This window comes from Protobothrops mucrosquamatus, unplaced genomic scaffold (assembly GCF_001527695.2).
Source record: "Protobothrops mucrosquamatus isolate PMUCROS unplaced genomic scaffold, P.Mucros_1.0 scaffold_68, whole genome shotgun sequence".
In the NCBI taxonomy this organism is placed as follows: domain Eukaryota; kingdom Metazoa; phylum Chordata; class Lepidosauria; order Squamata; family Viperidae; genus Protobothrops; species Protobothrops mucrosquamatus.
Genome location: NW_015386144.1, coordinates 143111 through 168675, shown reverse-complemented (window position 1 = coordinate 168675; position 25565 = coordinate 143111). Strand labels below are relative to the sequence as shown.

Below are 25565 nucleotides of genomic sequence, written 5' to 3'. Positions count from 1 at the left end.
AATTGTAACTTATTTAATGTTAAGCTATCACATGATTTATTTGGTTTTGTCTTTCTATCACGTGTGAAAAAGTTTCTATTTTTGTTTATAGTCCAAGGCATTTGTTTGCTTTAGATCAGGTTCCTTTATTTAAAAATTTAAGAGAAAAATGTAGGCTATAAGCTAATAACAATAGCAATTCAGCAACTTGATGACATACATAACTTTAAGGAAAATAATGACAGAAAATCTGTCTGTTTTAATATTGACCAATATGATCATGCAAAGATTAAGATTACTTCTTTTTGCTGACTTAGTTGGGACACGTGTTCAAATAAGCCATGGCATAATCAGTCTTAGGATGTGCCCATTCCAACTTTCATTTATTTCCAGAAAGGGCATTTAAATGTCTTTGTAGAGAAGTTCATACTTCGGAATATTCTTTGGATCAATTGGGCTTCGTACAATGAGTTTTCCACGCATCGCTCCACGATAGATCACTTCAATCAAATCTATGAAGTCTTGTTTTGTTTTGAAACTTCCCACAAATTTGGTATGATCTGGAGATCTATTTAGGAAAAGAAATATGAAGCCAATTTTAAACAACAATGTTATAGTTGAAATTCAAAAATACAAGTAGTTCAAAATCTGAATCTACCAAGCCCCTCACCTTTACAAAATATATTTGTTAGTGTTTTATATAACCTTGCAAGATCAAATTAAAAGTTCATCCAGTCTCGTGTATCTCTCAAGAATCTTCATAAATGGGTAATGAAACTTATAAGTTCCAGGACCTATGACCAGGAGTTTCTATTTAGACATTATGGCTAGCAATCAATGACAGAGCATTACCTATTTCTGACAGAAAGCTGATTTACAAGATGTGCTTCACAATATAAAATTAACTGCAACCGTGTTTTATGATAGAACTATTTACATACAGATTCAATATGCCTGGTAATATGTTTTTATCATTTGTAATAGGACTTCATTTTCAGAAATCCAACTTGGGAATCTATGATCCATAGTCTTCAACATTAATTTCTTAACACTTTTGTGAATTGATACCATTTATCATAATAAACAATCTGTCAGTGATTGAATTAATCCACTGCCTCATGCCATAGTTTGCTGAATGCAACTGCATGCAGTTGTTTAGACGCCTCTGATTGAACTGTATATTTCTAACTAAACAGAAGCTGTCACAATCACTATATGACACAGGGCAACTCTTAATGAACTTCATTTAACTATTTCACCAACTTGCCATCCCCATAAGCCTTGTGTTATAAGTCATGCCAACCTATTTCTCTGACATTCAACTCACTGCTTACATATTCTGCATACAAAGCCTACCTATCCAAATTAATAGGGAAAAAGTGTGACAGAAAATACTTCCTGGCTTCCTGCATTCTTGTTTGATTTTGCCTTGGCATATTCTGTGACCTAATTAAATCAGAATAATTCAAGCCAAAATAACTATATAATGGCTCTGCATAATAAATATACTAAGTCACAGAATAATAAAATTAATATCAACAAACATGATCACACTTAGGCTACATGCAAATCAACTTACCCATAATCCACTTTTATGTGTTGCCCATTGAAAAAGAAGACAGTTGATGGAATATAACTAATATCAAAATACTGGGTGTACACTGGAACCTTGCTTACATTCACTAAATAAATTGCAGCCATTTTACTCAAATCATGAGATGTTTTTGCAAGCTGTCAAGAAACCAAAGTTATGTGATACACTGGATGCATGAAGAGTCAAAGTTTTTAATAGTAATAGCAATCAAAAACAGAATAATTTAAACTTCAATGTACTGAGATTCTTTGTGATTGAAAAGACATAAAAGCTGGATTATAATTACATGTACTTTTCAAGATACACTAGCAATAATTGTAGCTTGGATAGCAAGGATAACAAAACTACTAAATCCCTCCATTTAAATTAAGAGAAGCTTTGCTGCAGATTCTACTAGCATCAGATGTGTGTCTGATAAAAATATAGATGACAGTTTTGTTCACTATGGAATATGCCAGCTCAGGAAATCTGACTTCCTTTGGCACCAAATGAAAATATTTTAGATCTGGGTCCTTGGTGCTCTCTGAGCTTGCTTGTTTTCTTGCAGACGTTTCATTACCCAAACTAGGTAACATCATCAGTGCTAATCTAGTCTCGTTTAGGTAATTAAAAACATCTGCAAGAAAGCAGCCAAGCTCAGAGAGCACCAAAGACCCCTCGTTTCAACCCTGAGCTACAAATGTTCCCCTTTATTTTAGGATCAGCAGACGTTTTGTGATGTACGCCGCTTAGATTTGGGAAATAAAAAGCAAATGCCGGCTTACAATGTTATCCAATTGCAGGCAGACATGATCTTCATCTCTACCAAAGCGAAGAACTAGGACTTTCTCCGCCACGGTCTTAATCACCTCATCCACCTCCTTTTTGCTTTTTAACTGAGGCAGCAAGAAACTCATGCCGGCTGACGAGACAGGAGGTTAGCAGTATCTCGCGGTAGCTAACACGCACGCGCATAAACTTGTTTTTGCGTGGTGGGGGGGGAAGGAAACTGTCACGACGCCCAGTGAATGACAAGGACCGTCTCCAATCAATGGCAACTACCGCTACAGAACTTGTTTTCGCTGACGGAACCATCTGTGAGAGTCTAGGGTTTCAGATGGGATATATTTAGGGGACGGACCCATTCCGGAGCGGGCAGGCGCGCTTAGATGTTCATGTTGGTAAGTATGCGAGGTGTTAAAAAGTAAGATTGTTCATTAAAACATGAAATCTAATGAATTCAGTCCGTTTCACCACCTAAGAAAGTGGACTGTTAACTATAATAGATTTAGTTTTATAAAATTAATATTGCTGCCCCTCCCCTCGAAATTCTTCAGTAGATAGTACTCGTTTTAAATATGGGAAGGAGGTGATGGCTGTTTTAATGTTGCCGCGTTTGCCCCTCAATGAAATAGAAAAAGAAGAATGAATGAAGAAATTCATTGTATTGTTTCTGACGCTAATTAGGCATACTTGCAATGAAACTTGGATTTATCTATCAGAAGGAAATTGCACTGAAATCAATGTGATTTCTTCTGATACAATAACTAGTCAGCCTTATCTGATCTCGGAAAACCATAGCAGTAAAGCTTTAGTATTTAGACTAGAAACCACCTGAAATATCTGCGTTGTAGATTAGACTAAGAAAATAGTGAAAACATAGAATAAGGAGGTAGCAAACGGATATTATTGCCAAGAGAACTATGTGCTGGTGTAGTCACCAATAATTGTGCTCAGATCAGATGAGTCTTTAACAACTGGCCTGTATCTCACTGAAAATAATGTGGTTTACTGTAATAGACCTGCTGGGAGATGGCCACTTCTCAGTAATAATAGTGTGCGGGTTTCACATGTGTATATATTACCATTCTAATATTAAAATCAGATTTTTGTACACATGGCTAAAATATTAAATCTCTTTGGGCATGCTTTATAATAAGGAGAAAAGTAATAAGAATCTCATTGTCTGTTTTTCATGTTTTGTCGATGGTGTCATTAGCTTCCATATTTTGGGAAGGGAATTTTTCTGGCATAAGCTTTTTTTCTGTATGTGATCTTTTTTTAATAATAATTTTATTAAACATTACAATGAAAAATAATACAAACTAAAAAAAAATAAAAAAAACTGCACAAAAGGAAAAAATACAAAATATCTTGCCTACTTTTTCATCAGGATTTCAGACAGAAACAACATTCTTGCCTTTTTGAATGATCTCTGACAAAGGTGAGATGACAATTGTGCATCCATCCTTGCTCTGCTTGACTTCTCTTTTGATACCATTGACGGCGGTATCCAGGATTGATTCAGAGAATTGGGGAAAGGCTGCATGATGTTGTTCTGATTTGGCTCCTTTCTCCAGGGTTGATTCCAGTTGGTGATTGGGGAAGAGATTCCGCTACTAACTCCTACGGCTCATCTATTGCAATAGGATGAAATATCATCCTTATGCTGATGATACCCAATTATACATCTCTTCCCTTAACATAATAAATGCCTAGAAGCTGTGAGAGTCTGAATGGGATGTTAATGCTTTAACTGAAATCAAGCATAAACTAGTTTTAAGTTTCTAAAAGCTGTTTTTCTTCTCTAGAACTTCAGAGGTGTGTTACTATATACAAATATATCAAGTGGCGAAATATTTAAAAAATAAAAGGTAATATAATTTTATAAAATACATTTTACCATACCTGTATCTCTGTGTTCTACAGTATATAAATACTTTCATTTGTTCTTCATTCTCTATACTTTTTCATTACATTTTATTTCTCCTGACATTCCCAGCTCCTACAGCCATACAGCAAAGTTGCCTGAAGCATATATTTACAGTGAGGGGAAAAAGTATTGGATCCCCTGCTGAATTTGTACATTTGCCCACTGACAAAGAAATGATCAGTCTATAATTTTAATGGTAGGTTTATTTTAACAGTGAGAGACAGAATAACAACAACAAAATCCAGAAAAGCACATTTCAAAAAAATTATAAATTGATTTGCATTTTAATGAGTGAAATAAGTATTTGACCCCTTCTCAAAACATGACTCCACATTGGTAGATTTTTTTTTGCCATTTCAAGAAGAGAAATGCAAAAATTGTGCCCTGAGCTTTAAAATACTCTTAATATATATACATATATATATACATACATACGTACATACATACATACATAATATATATTATGTAAAAACTGTGCCATGAGCTTTAAAATTCTCCTAATATACATTTATGTACTTTTTAAAAAGAAGGCTTGACAGTTTTGTCTACTTTGCATTACTGACTTGCTCAGTAGGAACTTGAGCTTTTCCAAAAATATGATTGAAATCATAAAAAGGTTACTTTTTTCGATTTAAAATCTCTCTCTCTGATTTTAATACTTTTATTTTCAGTCCTTCTGTGTCACTGCAGTATTTTGCAATCTATTCAGAATCATAAGAAATGGGTAGAATAAAAATGCAATAAATAAAATCAGTTTGTATTACTGATGTTTATAATAATTATGATGAAGAACAATTTCAGGTTTGTTTTTCTAAAATATCTTTTCTTTTCTGTATATGTGTAATTGCAGGTATATATTGGACATCATAACTCTCAATTCTGATCTTTTTCAACATGCATTTATTGAATTTGATTAGAAGATCAGCCTTCAAATTGATTGCACCGAAAATGACAAAATATGGGTTATTTTTAACAATGCCCAGTAAAATCAGTACTTGTGGAACATTGAGGATGATTTATTTAAACAAAAATATTTCAAAAAATGCTGATGAGGACATAAATCTAGATGAATGGAAATTGGTTGTGCTTTCTGGCTTGGAAAAAGAAGCATTTGAAAAAGCATCGCCCGAAGAAGAGCCTAATATAGCAGCTATTAAGGAATATATTGACATGTCTAGGCGTTTAGGTAAAGCTGCTCCAGAAAATATTACTGAAGAACAGTTAAATAAGTTGATTGAATATCCTTCTGTTACTTCAAGAAATAGGTATTTGGCCTTTTTGGCTTCAAAAGAAATGAGAAAGAAGGCCGATAAAGTAAAAAAGAAAAGACTACAGGAAGAAAGGGAGGAACTTAGAAAAACAATGGACAATGAAGAGCTAATACCAAAAAGTAGATTGTTCCGTGCCATTTGGGATTCCTCAATGGATGATTTGTACAACTGGAAAGCTGCTCAGGCTATGAGTTTTGGCCAGCCTCTGGTATTTGACATGGATTACGATGATATGTCAGAGAGAGAGATGCAGAATACAGTGAAACAGATGATGGAATGTGAAGGAGCCAATCGTAAAGCTGTAGAACCATTTCATTTATATTACTGTAATCTTAAAGAAGATGGTCCATACCACAACGAATTCCTCAAGCGTTATGGAGATGCATGGGACAATTTGTTTGTGACAGTGACAGAAAAGTCTTATGCTGAAATATTTCCAAGAAATCAGATTGTCTACTTAACAGCTGATTCTCCCAATGTAATGGAAACATTTGACCATAATAAAATCTATATAATTGGATCCCTAGTTGATAAGTCAATAAAGAAGGGAGTCTCTCTTGCTCGTGCAAAGCGCTTGAAGTTGGCAACAGCACAACTTCCCCTAGAAAGATACTTTCATTGGAAAACTGGAGCCAAAGTTCTTACTCTGGATCAAATGATGATGATCTTACTAACTCTGAAAAATACTGGAAATTGGAAGGAAGCTCTAGAGTTTGTTCCAAAAAGAAAACACGAAGGTTTTTTAGATCCATCTTTGCAACACTATATTCATAGACAAAAGAATAAAAAAATCTATGAGCAAAACTTTAAAAAAAAGCTATTGGTAGAGGAGCTCTCCAAGAAACGTTTGTGGAATGGATTGTGGGAAGAGTAGTGTGTAAATCACCCAGTTATGATTGGTATACATTTTCATGTAAAATAACATTCGTCCTCAGAAAGCTTTCAACTTTTATAGACTAAAGAACCCAATAATGATAAAACATGTAGTTTTACCACAGGAGGACTCTGTAAATATATAGGAATCATCACTTCTGACTGCTAAGAAAACCTCTGTAATACACAATGGGGCTGAAAAAACCGGTGTCAGGTTAAAGACAATAACAGTAATTGTTAATGCTTCAGGTCTGTCACTAACCCCAATGTAATATAGTATATGCTTTTTCTCTGCTTTCCATTACATTGCCTCATACAACAAAGTTATGTAAATGTAGTTTCCCAATTTTGATACAGGGGAATATGTGATTACAGTATTGTGAATTTTGATAAACAACCAGGAGCTCAAATTACTGTAAATGTTCTGATTTTATTCAGGAATTAATACTATGTGAGGAAAGTAACTATTAAAAAAAGTGAATTGTGTGTATGATCTTTTTATTTTAGAGGGGAAAAGTTGGATAATATTCAATTGTATCTTTATTAAGGCATTATTTAAAAAGTTAGACTTGTTAAATAGGGCTACTTACTAAAACATGTTTTAAATGTTTTTGATCTAATTATTTTATAATTGCATATACCTTGTCTTTTGATCAAATGATCTAAAACGAAATGGTGATTTGCCACAGTTTTAAACACATCAAACATAAGGTGCAAAAATATTAACAATGTTTAAAATATAGCAACATTGTGATTATTCCATCCCAGGATTCCATCTCCAAAAGTTAAGCTTCTTTTGATGTTTCTGTAGTCACCAGAGATAAAAAAGGATCTGTGCAAAAGGGAGAAGTGCAAAACATTTTATGAATGGACCATTCTCTGCACAAAATCACCAGTTTGTTATGATCTTTATTCGGTCCAACATATATTCATATTTACAGGTCACCACAGGGCCCCATTACAGCTAAGGAAAAGGAAGATGTTAAGAACATCAAAATAAAGAGTAAAAGGCTGGTAGAATGTGCCATGTTTCATGGGCAGTGGCAGTGCTTATTGGGAGAAAGGTGCCGATGGAAAATCAATTCCTTTTATCCAGTGAAAATACATTGACAAGCGATAATATGTTTATTTTAGCTCCTTAATGGCTATTGCTAGGAGCAGATGCCAATGCCATAAACATGGTAATTAACTTGTATTCATGCGTAATACAAGCAAATTCATGATGTGTATTGTTTGGCTAAATTGTTCACATTACATGGAATATAGGAATCTTAAAAAGTTAGAAATGCAAGTTGTACACACTGATTTTTCCTATTTATTACCTATTTGTTCTTTGTGTCTATGTGACTGGTTTACTTAATGATAATTGTGTTGGGCCTATTTTCTAACAGTGCTATTTTACATTTTTATACAGAACTAGGAAAATCAAATGGTGGATGATGCATAAATCATGCAGGGAAAATGGAGTGGGGAAAACAGTCCCACCAGCTTTGCCCCATTACCCCATGTGAAACCTCTGAGTTTGTCTCTGTTAAGACCAGCAAACAAAACAGTCCAGCTGGCTGAACTGTCACTGTTCAGTTGAACTTTTGAGCCAAAATACATTTGTTCCATGCACAAAATAATTTTTCATGCAAGTCCTTGTCTTTAAAAAAAATTGTATTAATGAAAATACCAAAAATCTCAAAATGAAACAAAAATCTATCTATACAGATAGTTCTCAAATTACGACCACAATTGAGCCCAAAATTTGTTGTTAAATGAGATATTTGTTTAGTGAGTTTTGCTTATTTTTACAACATCTCTTGCCACAGTTGATAAGTGAATCACTGCAGTTGTTAAGTTAATAACATGGTTAAGTGAATCTGGTTTCCCAACTGACTTTGCTTGTCAGCAAGTTGCAAAAGGTGATCACATGACCCTGGGACACTGCAACTGTCATAAATATGAGTCAGTTGCCAAGGGTCTGAATTTTGATCACATAACCACGAAGATGCCGTAGTAGTCATAAGTGTGAAAAATGGTCATAAGTCACTTCTTTTTGTTGTAACTTTGAACAGTCACTAAATGAACTTGTAAGTTGACTACCTATATACGGTGCTTGAGTCAAACTAAAGTTTGGCCACACAGGATCATAACATGACTCCCCGAAAGTAAAACCTACCCCCAAAATAAGTCCTAGCTTGGTTTGGGGGGGGGCTAATATAAGCCCTACCCCAAAAATAAGCCCTAGTTTTGTGGCGAGGCGCATGCCTAAAAGTCAAGCTAAGCCAGGGGTAGGGTGATGGAGCTACCCCACACTCCACACCCACTTACCGATAGAACCGCTGCAAGCAGGCCTCCTATGCCCCGACACTTGTGCTGCGTGGCTCATCATGCCGTTGCCGCTCCTGGCGGCAGGAGGCTGCATGGTGCTTCAGGCCAGTGCTGCCAGTTGTGGCAGGATGCCATGAGGTGCTTCAGGCCGGTGCTGCTGGCCATGGCAGGACACTATGCGGCACTGCAGGCCATTGCCACCGGTTGCAGCAGGATGCCGCGTGGTGCTTCAGGCCGTTGCCATCGAAGCACCATATGGCCTCTTGCAGAGAGCCTAAAGCGCTGTGCAGCGCCTTGCTGCAATTGGTGGCAATGGCCCAAAGTGCCGTGCGGTGTCCCACCATGAGTGGTGGTAACGGCCCGAAGCACCATGCGGCCTCCTGCAAATGGACCAAAGCGCTGTGCAGCGCCTTGCTGTGACCGGCGGCAATGGCCTGAAGCAATATGCGGCCTCCTGCAAATGGCCCGAAGCCGCGTGGCATCCTGCTGTGACCGGCAGCAATGACCCGAAGCACCATGCGGCCTCCTGCAAATGGCCTGAAGCGCCGTGCGGTGTCTTGGTATGATCAGCAGCAATGGCCCGAAGCACCATGCAGCGTCCTGCAAACAGCCCAAAGCACCACACAGTATCCTGCCATGTCCGGCAGCACTGGTGTGAAGCACCATGTGGCATCCTTCCATGACCAGCAGCACTGGTGCAATGCGTCACGTGGTGTCCTGCTGCAAGTGCCGACAAATGGCCACTGAAGAAGTCAAGCAGTGGCGTGACAGCTGTTGGGGCATGGGTGGCCCGGCTGCAGCAGTTCTAAGGTAAAATATCCCCCGGAAAATAAGACCTAGTGCCTCTTTTTGAGGTAAAAAAATATATAAGACCGGGTCTTATTTGGGGGGAAATACGGTATAGCTTTATATGACATCAATGGAAGGTGTGCAAGTTCCCATCTATTTTGACCAGATATTAATGTTTGCTGAAGTAAAGTAGTTTTAGCTACTGACTTTGTGCTACAAATCCAATAATTCATACTTCCAATAGCTTGCAAATTGATCATTTACACTCAACCCGTGACTGATTGGGTCATCTTTTCAAAGATACCATCTTATCAGATTCAACAAACGATAGAACTTTTAATGTCTTGCCTTCACTGGAAAAGCATTTGCTTTAAAATAGTCCACGTTGAATTGTGTAGCATAGTGAAACATCAGGAGTTGTTCACGGGAAATATTTTATGATTTTTTTTTAAGGTCAAAATGTTTTATAACATTTGCCAAGTTTCAATTCCATAGGAATTGAATCCAGGCTCCTGGATTTGTGTGTGTGTGTGTGTGTGTGTGTGTGTGTGTGAGAGAGAGAGAGAGAGAGAGAGAGAGATTCAAATAGTCTGTTCAGCAATGTCAGGTTTATAGTACTACACTTCCTTTCCGGTAACTTCTTGTATTATGAAACAGACGTTTTCCCACGATAATTACAAATAATACATTTCTTGAACCTAACCGGTCTGTCTGTATGTCATTGCGATAGAAACTATACAGCGATGTCGGGTCCAAAGGACCGTCGAGCAAATCAAATGTTTGCCGCAGCTGTTTAACGGCCGCCTTTACAACTGAAAACCAGAGGTTTCCTAAAAAAAAAAAAAAAACTAGCAGAAGCGGAGAAAGCACTAAGAACAAGTTCAGCGTTAGGAAACTCCTCCAGCCTCCTCTTGACTTTCCCGGATGGATCGTGGGAGGACTCATTCACTGCGCATGCTCACCACAGCGCAGTAGCGACGGGACAGGGAGGGAGGAGGAGGAGAAAAAATGGCGGACGAGAAAGGAGGCGATGTGAAGCTGAAACGACCGCGGCTTGACGGAGGTAAACATATTGCGCTCATGTTCCTCTTCCGCAACTGTTTTTTTTTTTTTTCATCCAAGGTTTTCATTTAAAACGTGAAAATTCTCTTAGGGCTGGGGGGGTCGAGGGATAGGTGCGTGTGGACATGTTTTTCCTTTCTCGAGAGTCCGTGCGAAGGCTGGCTCTCGTAATGCCCGTTCGTCGGCTTTAATTGAGCTCAGGCTTTTTCACTAAGAAACTCGCGATCTAATCTGCAGGCAATTTGTGGCGATCTAGTCCAGTGTTTCTCAACCTTGACCATTTTAAGGCATGTGGACTTCAACTCCCAGAATTCCACAGCCAGCAATGCTGGCTGTGGAATTCTGGGAGTTGAAGTCCACATGCCTTAAAATGGTCAAGGTTTGAGAAACACTGATCTAGTCCATGTCAGAGCCCCGCAGTGTTCTGTAGGTTCGCCCAGACCCCTGTAGACAGGCCAGCTTGTACCTTTGTAGAGTAGTAGCTCCTTGCATGTATTGCGCGGTTGGAAGAATATCTGGCCGTCACTCTCATGCCAAGAGGGTTGCAGATAAAGCTTGGCCGTGGATATTGCTCTTTTCAGTAACTTCAGAATGCAAGTTATTCGCTCTAGAATGTGATCAGCATTCTTTTATAGTTATTATGAGATAAAAGGTCCATAAAATGGCCCCACAGGAATTCCATGGATGCTTATCTGGGCATTAGTAGCATACTTAAATACTAACTAGACCGTATATAAATCTGATGCATGATGCATAATGATTTGTTTCCTTCAGGAACAACCTTCTTGAATTTAGTGACTCTAGATATGCTGAACTACAACACCCATAAAACTCTGCCAGGTCTGCAAAGATACACATATTTGCTGGTCTTATGGAACGAATAGTTATCTGCATATAAATAACATGCTAAAGAAAGAATATACTGGAACATATGATTATGTAGTGTTAACAATGTTTCATTTTCACTGATCTATCTCAATCCTGCATTTCTGTAGTTAGCACTAAGAGATGCAGAGACGAATGAATTGGATCCATGCCAATAACAATAAGTGCAACTAGTTTGGTTTGTAGACCAAGCTTCTGTAACAAATTAGTACTGCTCAAAGTCAACTTCTCAAATGTTTATTCAAGTGGCATTGTTGCAGACTTTTGCATCAACTTGGAAATATCCGAATTATGGAACTGAAAAGATAATCTATGTTTACCAGTGAAAAAACAGAAGGTGGACTAGTCTTAGAAGTGGGAAAAGCAGCATAGCAACATGCAATCTGTCCAATTTAAAACAAGGATTACTAGTTGGATCTCCCTCTACACTGTTGACAAAATGATGCTGGGAAAACTGAAGGATACTGGGTTTTGCAGTATATAGTGGAATGGGGGGTGAGTATTGGTAGAGGAATAAGAGTTGTGAACTAGTTCACAACTCTTATTCCTCTACCAATACTCACCCCCATTCCACTATATACTGCAAAACCCAGTATCCTTCAGTTTAGCTCCTAGGATTTGACAAGGTACAGATCCTCATTATGTCCTGTCTACTCACATAGAAGATGGCATTCCCAGGCAGTCTACTTGGGTCTTCAAAAGTGATAGTCTGCAAAGCACAGTTATAGACATTCCTGAACCAGCTAATGGAGAACAGAGCTTACCCAGGTCAGGTGATAAAGCAGAGGCAGTTACTTTAATTCTAGAAGCCTATCAGATTAATGCTGCTCTTCCTACCCTCTGCAGATTTGTGATCCTCATATTTATGTGATAAATGAAGAATAAGATTTCTATGAAGGAGAGGATCATAAGATAGATTGAAATGTATTCCTTATGGAATTCAGAAGAAGGTACATTTTCAGATCATAACTTTATTCAGTTTGTAGCTTTGCATCAGAGACTACTTAATCTTGACCTACTTATGACACTAAATACTCAGCAAAAATGCTTAACTGGAATTGGACCCTAGCAGTCTTACACTTAGTACTCCTAAGAATTTGTGACATTCTGCAGGATCTTGCATAAATATAAATGCTGTTTGAATTATCTAGCAATGCAGAGCATAATGAACTGATAGCAGACATAATTCCAAATTAGTAGTCCCAAGAGAACAGAGAGGTGTTCACAGACTCAAATGAATAAAGGATAAACAGAAGCCAAATCCCTAAGGGCAACAAATTAGTTACAGTGCATTCATAAAGTATTCAGACTTGACTTTATTTTTGTCAATTTTGTTATGCTGCAGCCTGATTCTACAGTTGTTGAAATTTGTTTTTTTTTCTCATTAATCTACACTCAGTACCCCATAATGACAAAGTGAAAACAGAATTTTAGAAATATCTGTAAATTTAATAAAAAGAAAAAAATGCTGACATGTTGCTACATCTTGACTGGAGTCAACCTGTGGTAATTAAATTGATTGGACATGGAATATACCTCTCTATGTGCCTCACAGCTGATAATACATACTGTAGCAGAGCAAAAGCCATGAGGTTAAAGGAACTGCCCGCACAGCTCAGAGACAGGATTGTTGCAAAGCACAGATCTGGGAAAACTACAATAAAATTTCTACACTGAAGGTTACTAAAAACACAGTGGCCTCCATAATTCTCAAATGGAAGAAGTTTGGCACCACCAGGACTCTTCCAAGAGCTGGTCGCCCGGTCAAACTGAGCAATCGGGAAAGAAGGGCCTTAGAGAGGTGACCAAGAACCCAATAGTCACTCTGACTGAACTGCAGAGATCCTTTGTGGAGATGGGACAGAGTTCCAGAAGGACAACCATCACTGCAGCCCTTCACCGATCTGGGCTTTATGGCAGAGTGGCTAAGCAGAAACCTCAGGGCAAAACACATGAAAGCTTGAAGTTTACAAAAAAAGGACCTGATGGACTCTCAGACTGTGAGGGACAAAATTCTCTGGTTTGATGAAACCAAAATTGAACCGTTTGGCCTCAATTCTAAAAATTATGTCTAGAGGAAACCAGGCACCGCTCATCACCTGCCCAATACCATCCCAATAGTGAAGCATGGTTGCAGCATCATGGGGTGTTTTTCAGCAGCAGAGATTGGGAGACTGGTCAGGGTTAAAGGAAAGCTGAATGGAGCAAAGAACAGGGATATCCTCAGTGAAAGCCTGTTCCCCAGCTCTTAGGACCTCGGATTAGGTTAACGACGTTCCTAAGACAACACAGAAGTGGCTTAGGGACAACTCTGTGAATGTCCTAGACTGGGCCAGCTAGAGCCCTGACTTGAACCTATTGAACATCTCTGGAGGGACGTGAAAATGGCTGTCCACTAATGGTCACCATCCAACCTGATTGAACTTGAGAGGATTTGTAAGGAAGAATGGCAGAAAATCCCCCAGTCCAGGTGTGCAAAGCTTGTCGCGTCATACCCAAAAAGACTTGAAGCTGTAATTGCTGCCAAAGGTCCTTCAACAAAATATTGAGTGAAGGGTCTGAATACTTACACCAATGTGATATTTCAGTTTTTTTCTTTTTAATAAATTTACAGACATTTGTAAAATTCTGTTTTCACATTGTCATTATGGGATACTGAATGTAGATTAATGAGGAAAAAATGAATTTCAACAACTAGAATCAGGCTGTAGCATAACAAAATTGACAACAATTAATATTTTCTGAATGCACTGGATATTTCAAGGAATGTAAACAGAAAAATATATCAAAACTTACCAGCAGCAGTTATGCAGTTGAACAAAGTGATTAGTTTGTTTGGAGTGCATGCATATCTTGGGCAAATTCGTGGTTGATAAAAAGGAAATGTACTGTCATGTTGGACTTAATTCATCATGCCTTCACAGATACATTCATATTTTTTTTGCCAACAGTGTCGACATGATTGGTTATTGCTTTACTTCAGTATGTATTTCAGCTTCACAGTGTAGTCTATAATTCTGGCATTTCCTGGTGCCCTTCCATGCCAATAGTAACCAGTCCAGCTTTGCTTAGTTTGGGGGGAATCATCTAAACTCCAGTCAACAACAACTACAATGTTTAAAAACTAGCTAAATAAAATCTCACATTGCTAAATCTCACCTAGCCAATGGCAAAGTTTGTTTTTTGCTGCAATAAGCCAACCTTAAGCGTTGTGACAATTTTTAGTTTTAAGAATTGTGGCATAAATACTTGTGGTTTAAATGTTAGAATTTTCAATTTTATGATCTTTTTCTATTTCTGTAATTTCTGCAATTCAAGACAGCATAAACTGATATTTTCAAAGTTATATATTTCAATTACTTCCGTGGATTTATTCTGTCTTGACTTGAAATGACTCTTACAGTTTTCCTAGGGATGACATGCGGATGCATGATTTTAAATATATATTTACATATATATTTTTATTCTGCATTAGCCGAGTGATAGGAGCTCCCTTCACTATATGTCTATGTCCTTACAGTGTGCTCTGTATAAACAGTTGTGGAGGTGCTGACACTGTAAGTGCAAAAGTCGCCTCTGAATAACAGTGCTTTATGAGGTTGCTGCTCCCATCAGTCCACTCAGTAAAAATAGCTCATCTTGGTAAGTTGTTTCGACTTCACCAGGACCTGAAGAAGAGGCAGAAAAACCTGTGAAAACTAAGACTGTTTCTTCCAGTAATGGAGGGGAAAGCTCGAGTGGTAGTTTGGAGAAACATGCAGTTGATGAAGATGCTGAAGACTTCTCAACAAAGCCTGCTCCTGCCAAAATGTCCAAGTTTGGGTTTGCCATTGGCTCACAGCTTTCCAAGAAACCACCTGCAATATCCATCAAACTTGGAGCAACTGTAAGTGGTTAGAAAATGTTTTGAATTTGCAATATTTAGTATTGGTTTGAATGGATAAATATTAATTTGACATTAATAATAGTCCTGAAATATTGATTTCATCTTAATTAAGCCATGTGTATTATAAATGGTTTTTATTGTCATGTTTTATGAACAATTATGTCAAGAGACATGGAATTCGTATGAAGACAATTTCTATTCTAGTGTTTCCTGTAGTATGGTGCCGAGTGCATAACTTAGTAATGTTATATACTGACAAAAATAAATAGAAATTACTAATTTTTTAATACTTAAGCCTTGATTAAAGATATAGGAATTCATTTATAAGAATATAATTAGTAGCTTAGAGAGCCAGCATTGGTTAAGGCACCAGAGTAGAAATCAGGAGGCCATGAGTTCTAGTCCTGTCTTAGGCATGAAGTCAACTAGATGACATTGGGCCAGTCATACTCTCATAGCCCTAGGAAGAAGGCAGTAGCAAAAAACATTGCCAAGAAAGCTGCATAGGTTCTAGGAATTCGCCAGAAGTCAGTGATGACTGGAAGTAAAAAAAAAAACAAGCAAACGAGTCTTACTCTAGAGGCTGACCTATTATCATTACTATTGTTTTTATTATTACAAAAACCTTGTAGAAATACTTTTCACTTTGGTGGTAGTCACCTTTTCTATGAAGGCTTGCAAAAAGTAATTTGAGTTACTGTGTGGATGAGAAGTATAATAAATACATAAGTACACATTTGCATACATATGTTGTCAATACAAATATTTACAGAAGTTCGAAACCATTTAAGCTTTATATATATATTTTTGAAAAATGGAAATTGCAAAGGTTACTTGGCCAAGACGCCAAATTAACAGTAAAATAAGCAGAGGGGGAATCTGTCTCAGCAGAGCATTTTATAGTAAAGGTTTCATAGTCAAGCTCTCTCCAATAGCCACATTCTGGTGATATACATACAGTTGGAGATAGATCTTGATGGTGCAGCAAATAATACAGGAAAAATAATTAAAAATATATTTGTTTCATAAAGTATATAGACTTTATTTGTTCTTATTTATTTTCTTCCAGTAGCTGAATTTAGTGCAGTGGAGATAATCCGTGGTCCATTGAATCATCCTTATAGAGATATTTCCTTACCAGATTCCTCAATTCCTTCAACAATGATAGAACTTATGTACTCCCAACTAGAAAAGTTGGGATACATTTAGATATGTATCTGTCTTGAAAATAGCACAAGTTAAACTATATAGCACATTCAAACATCAGCACAGGAAATTTTTATGACATTTTGCATTATGTTACAAAACTGTTTTATAATATTTACGGTATATCATAAAATGTTTCATAAAATTTGCCAAATTTCAATTCTGTGAGAGTCGTGGGTCCTGGATGTTGGACACATTTTGTAGGTTAGTCCATTTGAGGTAAATCTTGGTTCAAACATTGTTGCCCTATGATGCATTCTTTCACCCTGTTAAAAGTTACAGGAATGAGAGTTTTAGTTGTATATAAATACAACTGTCTTGTTTTGGAAACAATTTCCCATGTAATGTAGGGTTAGGGAAAGGTAGCGTTCTAGTAAAATGTCAGTCTGTGTTTAGTAAAGTAGTTTACTTAAGGTCTATAGCATGCTTTTAATTACTAATTACTATTGTATTGATTTCTTCCATCTATAAAATTCTGTCTTTGCTCTCTTTCAGAAACCTAAAGAACCTGCTCCAACTTTAGCTCCAAAAACACTCTCTGTAGCAGCAGTTTTCAATGAAGATGAAGATGTAAGTAACTGAGAAAAATGCAGGAATGTGATGTAGTACAGATCTATAGCTTGTTAAATACCCACCCTGCTGGTTGTTATAGAGACCTTGAAGACCTAGCCTTTGGTGAGGGTAATTGAAGAGCCCTCCTGGGTAGTGTGGGACTGCTTCTTGTTCTTCCCCATCTTTTGCCATCTTATGTTCCTTGTTTTTACTATTATGTTTTTCTGACTTTTTTTAAAAAAAAATTGGGAACTGGTCAGAGTAGTTGGTAGCTGAGCCATGTACAAATTTAATTGTAAGAATATAGTAAATAAACGTATCGACAATCACACAGTTGCCAATCCTGAGGAAAATATGTTTGGTTTAAAGGCTTTTAGATAAATACTGTAGCCTTAGAAGTGCAAAGCATCTTTTTGCCTTTCAATCTAAATTTCCACATAGCTCTAAATGTTAATGATTGTGTAGGCTAGGGGCAGTACGCTGCCTTAACTACAAGAGCTGTATTATGTCTTTCTAGTATTAATACAAGATTTTAAACAATAAACTTTAGATTGGATGAGATTATTAATAATAAATTATTAAGTTTGAATATAACAAAATATATGATTGATTTGTGTGCTAGGAGCTGATGTTCAAGATCAGCATAAAGTAACAAATATGTCCACATAGATAAACTCATCTATAATATAAACAAAATAATTGTGTTCATGTTGACTTTTTACTTAGAGTGAACCTGAAGAGATGCCTCCAGAAGCTAAAATGCGTATGAAGAACATTGGAAGGTAACATATCTTTCATAGTAATATTGTAGGAAAATGGTAGAACAATATTCATTATATTAGTATATTGGCTATGTGTTGAAGCTAAACCTTATGTAGTTCTTCTAGAATTATTTCCAAATAGGTCAGGGACTGTAATTTGGAATTTATACAGCAGTTTAAAATATTTTTCTGTTTACCTTCTGCCATAAGAAAGCGTGTCCAAATATAATATTTTTGGATTTCAGGATTGTAAACATACTGCTGCCAACTGCATATAGATATGGTGTTCTCACTTTCTAATAGTAGCCTCTTTAAATATTTTGAACTAAAGTATTGAATTAGTAAAGGTAAACCAATTGCTTTTGTTCATTTGCAGAGATACTCCAACTTCAGCAGGACCAAATTCTTTCAACAAAGGAAAGCACGGGTTTTCTGACAACCAGAAATTATGGGAACGTAATATGAAATCTCACCTTGGAAATGTTCGTGAACAGGATGACTAGTTGTCTATTTTGATCTGGGTGTTGGGAAATGGGAGAGTACAATATTAAAGGAATAGTGCCCTTTTTTAGAATGGTATACAGCTATTTTGGGTACCACTTTTAAAAGTTTGTAGTGGTACAACAACAAAAAAAATGAGTTTAAAAGTAGAGGTAACTTATGTTTTGTATACAAATTTCAAAGCAATTGCTAATTTTGTAGCTTCATGCATTTAATTTCACAAGGTTATGAAAAATAAAAGCATTGGAAGTGGTACATTTTAAAGGAATTTTCTTTTTACGATGATTCTTATATGAAGATAGAAAAGTCACTCTGTCTTTAATCAGTTTTAAGTTAAATGCTGCTGTATTCAAAAATCCAGATCCTGTTCTGCGATAGGTTTTCGTTGTTTATTCATTTAGGCTACTTTTATAGAGGTTCAGTACATCAAGTCTTGCTAGACTGTTTTAATCCACATAATTCTGTAAAATAAACTATTGAAAAATAATTTTACTACATTTCAATCTAAGATTTTTGACTGTGGTAGACTAGTAGTACAATCCTGTTCTCGAACATTGTATAATCCCTCTGTAGCCTGTTTCCCTCTTAAGAAATGGGTCTTGCATGTATATACATATTAGGAAAGTATAACAAACATTCATAACAAAGGTAAATCAGTATTTTTTTTGACATTTCAACTCTTGAGCCTTGACCAGTGCTTGTCAATGTATGTCAGTTTGAGGTAGATTCATTAATAGGTAAAAGGAATTTTCAGAAGGAGATTATGCTTTATCATGTTTTAAATGCCAGGGTCTTTTTTTTATATATAATTTCCTGTAGGAATAGGAATTACACATATTTAAATTAGCAATTGCTTACTAACATGCAGAAATTTGCAATTTACTTCCATATTTTGATGGTACATTGTGCTAGAACTTTGGTACCAAAAGTGAACTCATCCTTACTCTGATGACAAGGAATCATGGTTTGTTTTTTGTTGTTGTTTGCTTTTGGGGTTTATTTTGCATTCATATTTAAGCAGATGCAATTCCCACTCCCCCCCATTTTTAGTTTTTCTAGTTCAGACTTCATTTCTTCAGGGAAATATCCTTTCCTTCATTTTTTTTAGAACTTTATAATTTCTTAAATAAAAGAAGAGAACACCATATTTCTGATTGGCGTAGCTTTCAAGATTTGCTTAGCATAGCTTGACCTGCTTGGCATAGCGTCCAAAGCTCACCTGCTATGTCCCTTTGCAGAATATATATGTAGGTTAGCATCTGGAGCCAAAAGCTCCAGTTGGATTGGAGGTCTTCGCTCAGTATAAAGCTTCAACAGGGTCACTGTTTCATTAAAACCATGGCCTGGGAAAATTGCACCACATGCTTGGATATTTCCAACTTCCTGTTTGTTTGTATCTTTGTTTAATCTTAGGAAATTAAAAACATCCTTCTAAGATATCACCAGCTGAATGCAAAGATGTAGCTGTTAAATAGACACAGAAAATTACAAGCATTGTTCTGGAAAACTACCAGTAATGGCAAAATATAATGGATGCGGCTTTCAAAATGACAGAAAGAACTATGAATAAAGGAAGTTTCTTTCTACAAAGAAGTCTTTTCCATATTCTTTGATTAGGAAAGACTTTCCTGGATTGTGATCTTCAATTTTGCTACATTTCTCCTATCCCTCTTTATTTTTTAAAGTAGCTAATTACCAATATTGTTAACCAGGTGGGTCATAAACTGGGTAGACATTCTCTCCACTCACCTATTTTCTAACTTATTTAAAGACAGCATCAGGCAAGAGGATGGAACTGATTGAAAAGGTATATTTATGACAGCCTTGTGGGGCAGACCAGATGAGCTAATTCTACTTTATTATACATAAACAGAATCTTGCAAGTTTGAAAGTATGTTTCTCCTTTTCCCATCCCATTTACAGCCCAAGAAACCAGGGAAGTTCCCTCCTGAGTTACTTGCCCAGCCCACATTCCTGCTAACATTGAGCTCTCACCCCCAAGGTTTTACATTTATTGATTTATGGAAGACTTAACGTAAATTTTAGAATGTTACACAAACAGAAAAACAGATCAGTTTATACATTCAATTAACCCTAAGGGGAAGTAGGTCTGACAGCAATCTTATACAGATAGTCCTCAACTTAAACAGCTCATTAAGTGACCATTCGAAGTTACAACGATGCTGAAAAAAGGGACTTAACGACCCTTTTTCACACAACATTGCAGCATCCCTGTAGACACAGGATCAGAATTCAAATGCTTGGCAACTGACTCATATTTATGATGGTTGCAGTGTCCCAAGGTCACATGATACCCTTTTGTAACCTTCTGACAAGCAAAATCAATGGGGAAACCAGATTCACTTAACAACCATGTTACTAAATTAAAAACTGCAACCGTTTACTTAATTATAGTAAAAAAAGGTCATAAAATGGGGCAAAACTCTTAAATGTTTCTCTTAGCAACATAAATTTTGGACTCAATTGTGGTCAAAAGTTGAGGACTATCTGTACTCCATTTGTAGTTGTTGATTTGTAGTTAAGCAATCTGCCACATTTTAATTTGGTCATATGAAGGTTTGGCTGGAAGGTTAACCGATGCTTTTCACAATCAAGATGGTTCTAGAGAGGCATCTCAAAATAGGGTCTTTCCGGGTCCTTCTTTTCTGTAGTAATATAGAGCCTGATCACAATAGCATGACTTTTTCATTTTATTATTTGCTCCAGTGGAAAAAGAATAAAGTTTCCTTTATGAAAACTGGGAGGAATAATAACATGACTGATAAATAATTGAATGAGACACCCCCCATTGTGTATTGTTGGTGAATGGAACAATGAATGAATATACATTTAAATGGATTTTCCTGGGTCAACAAAGTTTCCTCGTATTTCTGGACGTGCTCATTCAGCATTACTATTTGAAATGTAATTGAGAGACTGGGACATGGTTTGTTTTAGTTCCCATTAGATCTTTGTTCCCATGAAAATATTATCATATGGGGTTCACGTTTTTCAGGATATGCTGATTGAATTTGGAGCTAAATTCAGAGAGAGCTCAGTATTGATGACCATATCAGGAGTCATTTGACTGTTATGGATATTGGGCAGCTCTAGATTAGGCTACTGGTTTTCCTCCTTTGGTACCAAAAATACCCATCTGCAAACCTTATGCCATAGATTTCCTAATGGGAGTAAAGCTTTAGCATTTCTCCTTTGCAGCTGATCACTGATAATTAAGAAAGCTAGAGCGCTGAGCTTTTAAGATTCCTTTGTACTACTACTATTATGTAGAAAAACATTTTCCCTTTTGTCCTCACTAATAAAACTGTAGCTCCATTTGGATCTTGTACTTACATTTAATTATAAATATCTCCATTTCAAGCTCACTTCATTCTCAACAAATTACTTCTAGACTTATAGAGTTACCGTACATTCAAAGAGCCCAGAAATTTATCCATTTGCTTGTCTTTCAATTTCTTTGCAAAAAAAATCCAACATAACCTATTTTACAGGTTTATAGAGAATGGTCTCCTGTGAACCTTTATCAATCAGCCTTCAGTTATTAAATATGTAGAGGTCATTATAATAAAATGTTAGGGCTTATATTTCAAAAGAGTATTTTCTAACACGTCAAACCACAAGGACAACAGTTATGATGACACTACTATGTGCTGTTAACCTAAAACTGAGGATTTCACATTTTGATATTTAATCGTAATCATTAATCATCAATCACCTAGCCTTTTTAGTGGTTTCCACTGCTGTCTAACATGGCATAGTCAATAACAGAGTTTGTTAGATTCACCCAAATCTGAACCAAAGTTATTGCCTTGAAGGATTCCCTCAGTACTGAGGGCTGCCACCAACTGACCTTAGAAATCACACTATCAAGACCAAGTACACCCAATATTTATGCATAACTTTATTGTAACTTTCTATCCATAAATCTTCAGTAGTATTGAATCTTAGAACCGGCAATGCCATTATCATGACTTTCATAAACAACGAAGAGAATATAATCTTGCCTTTTTTACTGAAATGGAGTCTTGACACGTGTAGTAACTTTATTATAGCATCAGTACAAATGTTTAAATTGCAGACTCCTCAATTATTGGAGATGGTTTCCCTGCAATACATTTCTTATATAAATAAAAGGTTAAGATTCTTTTACAAGTTCCACATATTTAATCCAGTGTAGTTCAGCATAGTACTGTAACCCATGTTGATAAGTATAAAGTTTTACACCTGCTTCACCATATATAGTGAGTTGGGAATAAAGTAATTCTGATGTAGACTCCTTTGTTCAAGGCTTCTATTGCCATATATGTTAATTTCAACTGAAAACTGATTTTTGTAAGCCTCAATCACTTGATCTTTTCCACAATATTCCAAAAATAAAGTGGCTTCTTCTTTCATATCATACAGACTGTCTAAGCATATTTCTCTTTGATAACAAACCTCAGTACAGAACAAAAGAAAAGAAAAGAATTTTCACAAAGCAAATAAGGCAAGATTCCGATAAAGGAGATTAGCACTGATGATGTTGCCTAGTTTGGCCAAAGATGCTTTTTTCAAAAGGCAGCTGGACTGTTTTTTCTTGAAGATTTTTTGCTTCTCATCCAAGAAGCTTCTTCAGTTCAGAACTGAATAGCACCTTTGGAACAACCATGACTTGGATGGCTGAGAATCTCCATAGACATTTACCTAGTTTGGATAATAAAATGCTTGCAAGAAAACCAAGCTCAGACAGCACCAAGGACCCCTTGACAAGATTCTTTTTTATACGCCTGAAGGGCAGAATTTAGAAGCTAATATATGATGCTGAATGAGGCATGTGTTTTTATTTTGGAAATATTTTCTATTTTTGTCATTTTTTAATGTGATCCTCAGCAATATGGAGTACTGTCAATACAAATTTTCAGTTTCTTCATACTTGAGTTTTGTTTGAAGAATTTAATACAATTAAAAATCGAATCTTTTGGCAGCTATAGCAAATATCTTCAATATTTGAAAACAAAAATATTTTCCGTATTCCCTTTAGTTACCTAATATGTCTAGACAAGGAATTGAAGACAGTTTCCTTTATCGCTCATAACTATCACAGCTAAGAACAAGATGATATTTTCCTTAAACTAGAGTTTGATATGCTCAGCTAAATTATCAATCAATTATCAATCTGGTGCTTGACTGTAGAATTAATGCAAGACTTCACAAGTTTTTCCAATAACACAAGATTTTCTTCTGATTTTAGTTAGAAGAGCCATTACAGAAAGGTTTCATAATCTTTGCAGATGCTAGAAGTAATGATCCAGAATTATCTATTTTGGTGTGCTTTAAACACACACACACACAATTTGTGATATAAAGTGAATCCATATTTGATGTACTCCTGATCAAACTCTATTATTTTTGCTGTCATATGAAGATAAAAATGTTCATTTTGAAAATTGTTATTAACATATAATTACAGATTTATTTTTGCAGTCTACACAGTCACTGGATTTTTTGTGTGTATTTTTGTGCAAAATGCATTTTTATTTTGAAATGAAAAACTTCAACAAAGCAGAACTTGTTCCTTAAATTTTTCTACACTTATATTGCAACATTGCTCATTAAAAAAACATGGTGCAACCACTGTGCAAACACAGTGTAATCCTTGTTCTCTGTAAGCACTGGAGACAAATATTGGGCTAGGATCAGGCACAATCTGCCTGGAAAAGGCAAGTAAGAAAAAGCTTACATCTGTTAGTGTTCTGTGCTGGCTTCCACCTTTGTTCTAATGAGCAAACTCAAACTGAGACAATCAGAATATTTAGGCTTTCCTTTTCACAGTTTAAGCACAACTTGAAGAAGTATCTATTTCTGATAGACTTATTCTGATGGGCAATATTGCTTTCCAAAAATACTTCCTGGAGAGCTGCCGAGGCAGCAACATTCAAGCCTTTCCCCCCCCTCCAGACTATTGTTTCAGCTTTCCCCCCCTTTTTTTTCTTTTTGTATTCCTCTTCAATCATTTAAGAATGGAGGTGTTTTAAACTACATGCCTTTCTCCATTTTGGGTAAGGATAATAAGTATCTTCTATATGTTTCTAGAAATCCTTCTTACCCTTGTTAGCCAGCATGATAAAATGACAATCTATATTTTTAAAGGTTCCTAGACTAAATAGCTTCTGTGAAGAAGATGTAATTGCTGCAACTTTTAATCAAGGTGGGACAGATCCTTCCTGAAAGAACCTTAGCAAGCCAACTTGATACACATAGTCCTTGACGAATGACCAGAATTGAACCCAAAATTGCTGTAATTAAGCAAGACAGTTGTTAAGTGAGTTTTGCCCAATTGTACGACCTTTTTTTGCCACAGTTAAGTGGATCACTGCAGTTGTTAAGTTAGTAACACAATTGTAAAATAAATCTGGCTTTCCCATTGATTTTGTTGTCAGAAGATTGCAAAAAATGATCACATGACCCAAGACTGCAATTGTCATAAATTTGAGTCAGTTGCCAAGTGTCTGAATTTTAATCACATGACTACAGGGGTGCTGCAACAGTCATAAGTGTAAAATACAGTCATAAGTCACTTTTTTTCAGTGCCATTGTAACTTTGAATGGTCACTAAAAGAACTGTTGTAAGTTGAGGACTACCTGTATAAGCAAATGTTTACGGCATCTTATCTACTTAAGCAAATGTTCCAGCTCTTTAGTATCTTGTTGAAGGTCTTGCATTATACTGCAAAGCTTTACCAGAAAGTCTTGGAAATTATTATTCTAAATAATACACCCTGTGGCAATCAAATATTGGATTCTTTGGTAAGACAATTATTTAATGCAAAGACCAGTCTTCTACCCAGAAACTAGTTCCAGAGAAAGAGGACCTTTTTAAAATTAAGTGACAGGTTGAGGTGGTAAATACCGTCCTTGTCCTCAGGGAACAGTTTGTGAAGATCTTCAACAGACTTACAAATGGAAGTAGATTAATCACATATAGGAAGCCATTGATTGTCATCCAGCCAGTGTTTACTCATAGTGATCACATAGATTTTTTTCCATCGTAATCTGTCCCCAACCAAGTCCTTCAAGTCTTCAATCTGTGTACTATAGCTGGTATGCTGATTGAAGACTTGAAGGACTTGGTTGGGGACAGATTATGATGGAAAAAATCTATGTGATCACTACGAGTTAATTGAGTCCATCCATCTTG

The 25565-nt window shown here is 36.4% G+C and overlaps 3 protein-coding genes across 4 annotated transcripts; 2 read left to right on the top strand and 1 right to left on the bottom strand.

The window, feature by feature from the left end:
* Window positions 1-167: 167 nt before the first annotated feature.
* Window positions 168-2512, bottom strand: TXNL4B (thioredoxin like 4B). The gene is made up of 3 exons (XM_015813296.1): window positions 2338-2512; window positions 1559-1710; window positions 168-547 (listed from the first exon to the last, which is right to left on the bottom strand). The coding sequence occupies exons 1-3, from the start codon at window positions 2467-2469 to the stop codon at window positions 382-384; spliced, it is 450 nt and encodes a 149-aa protein (XP_015668782.1). The 5' UTR covers window positions 2470-2512; the 3' UTR covers window positions 168-381.
* Window positions 2513-2701: 189 nt separating this feature from the next.
* On the top strand, window positions 2702-6885 carry TRMT10C (tRNA methyltransferase 10C, mitochondrial RNase P subunit). 2 transcript variants are annotated; one of them, XM_015813255.1, is made up of 3 exons: window positions 2716-2733; window positions 4144-4206; window positions 5116-6885. In XM_015813255.1, exon 3 carries the CDS (start codon window positions 5160-5162, stop codon window positions 6408-6410), a length of 1251 nt encoding a protein of 416 aa, XP_015668741.1. In that variant the 5' UTR covers window positions 2716-2733; window positions 4144-4206; window positions 5116-5159; the 3' UTR covers window positions 6411-6885. The 2 variants fall into 2 exon arrangements, with proteins under 2 accessions (XP_015668748.1, XP_015668741.1); XM_015813262.1 differs by lacking the exon at window positions 4144-4206 and having other exon boundaries at window positions 2702-2733.
* A 3597-nt stretch (window positions 6886-10482) lies between these two features.
* PCNP (PEST proteolytic signal containing nuclear protein) lies at window positions 10483-19952 on the top strand. The gene is made up of 5 exons (XM_015813244.2): window positions 10483-10577; window positions 15127-15347; window positions 17049-17123; window positions 17832-17887; window positions 18243-19952. The coding sequence occupies exons 1-5, from the start codon at window positions 10523-10525 to the stop codon at window positions 18367-18369; spliced, it is 534 nt and encodes a 177-aa protein (XP_015668730.1). The 5' UTR covers window positions 10483-10522; the 3' UTR covers window positions 18370-19952.
* Window positions 19953-25565: the final 5613 nt, after the last annotated feature.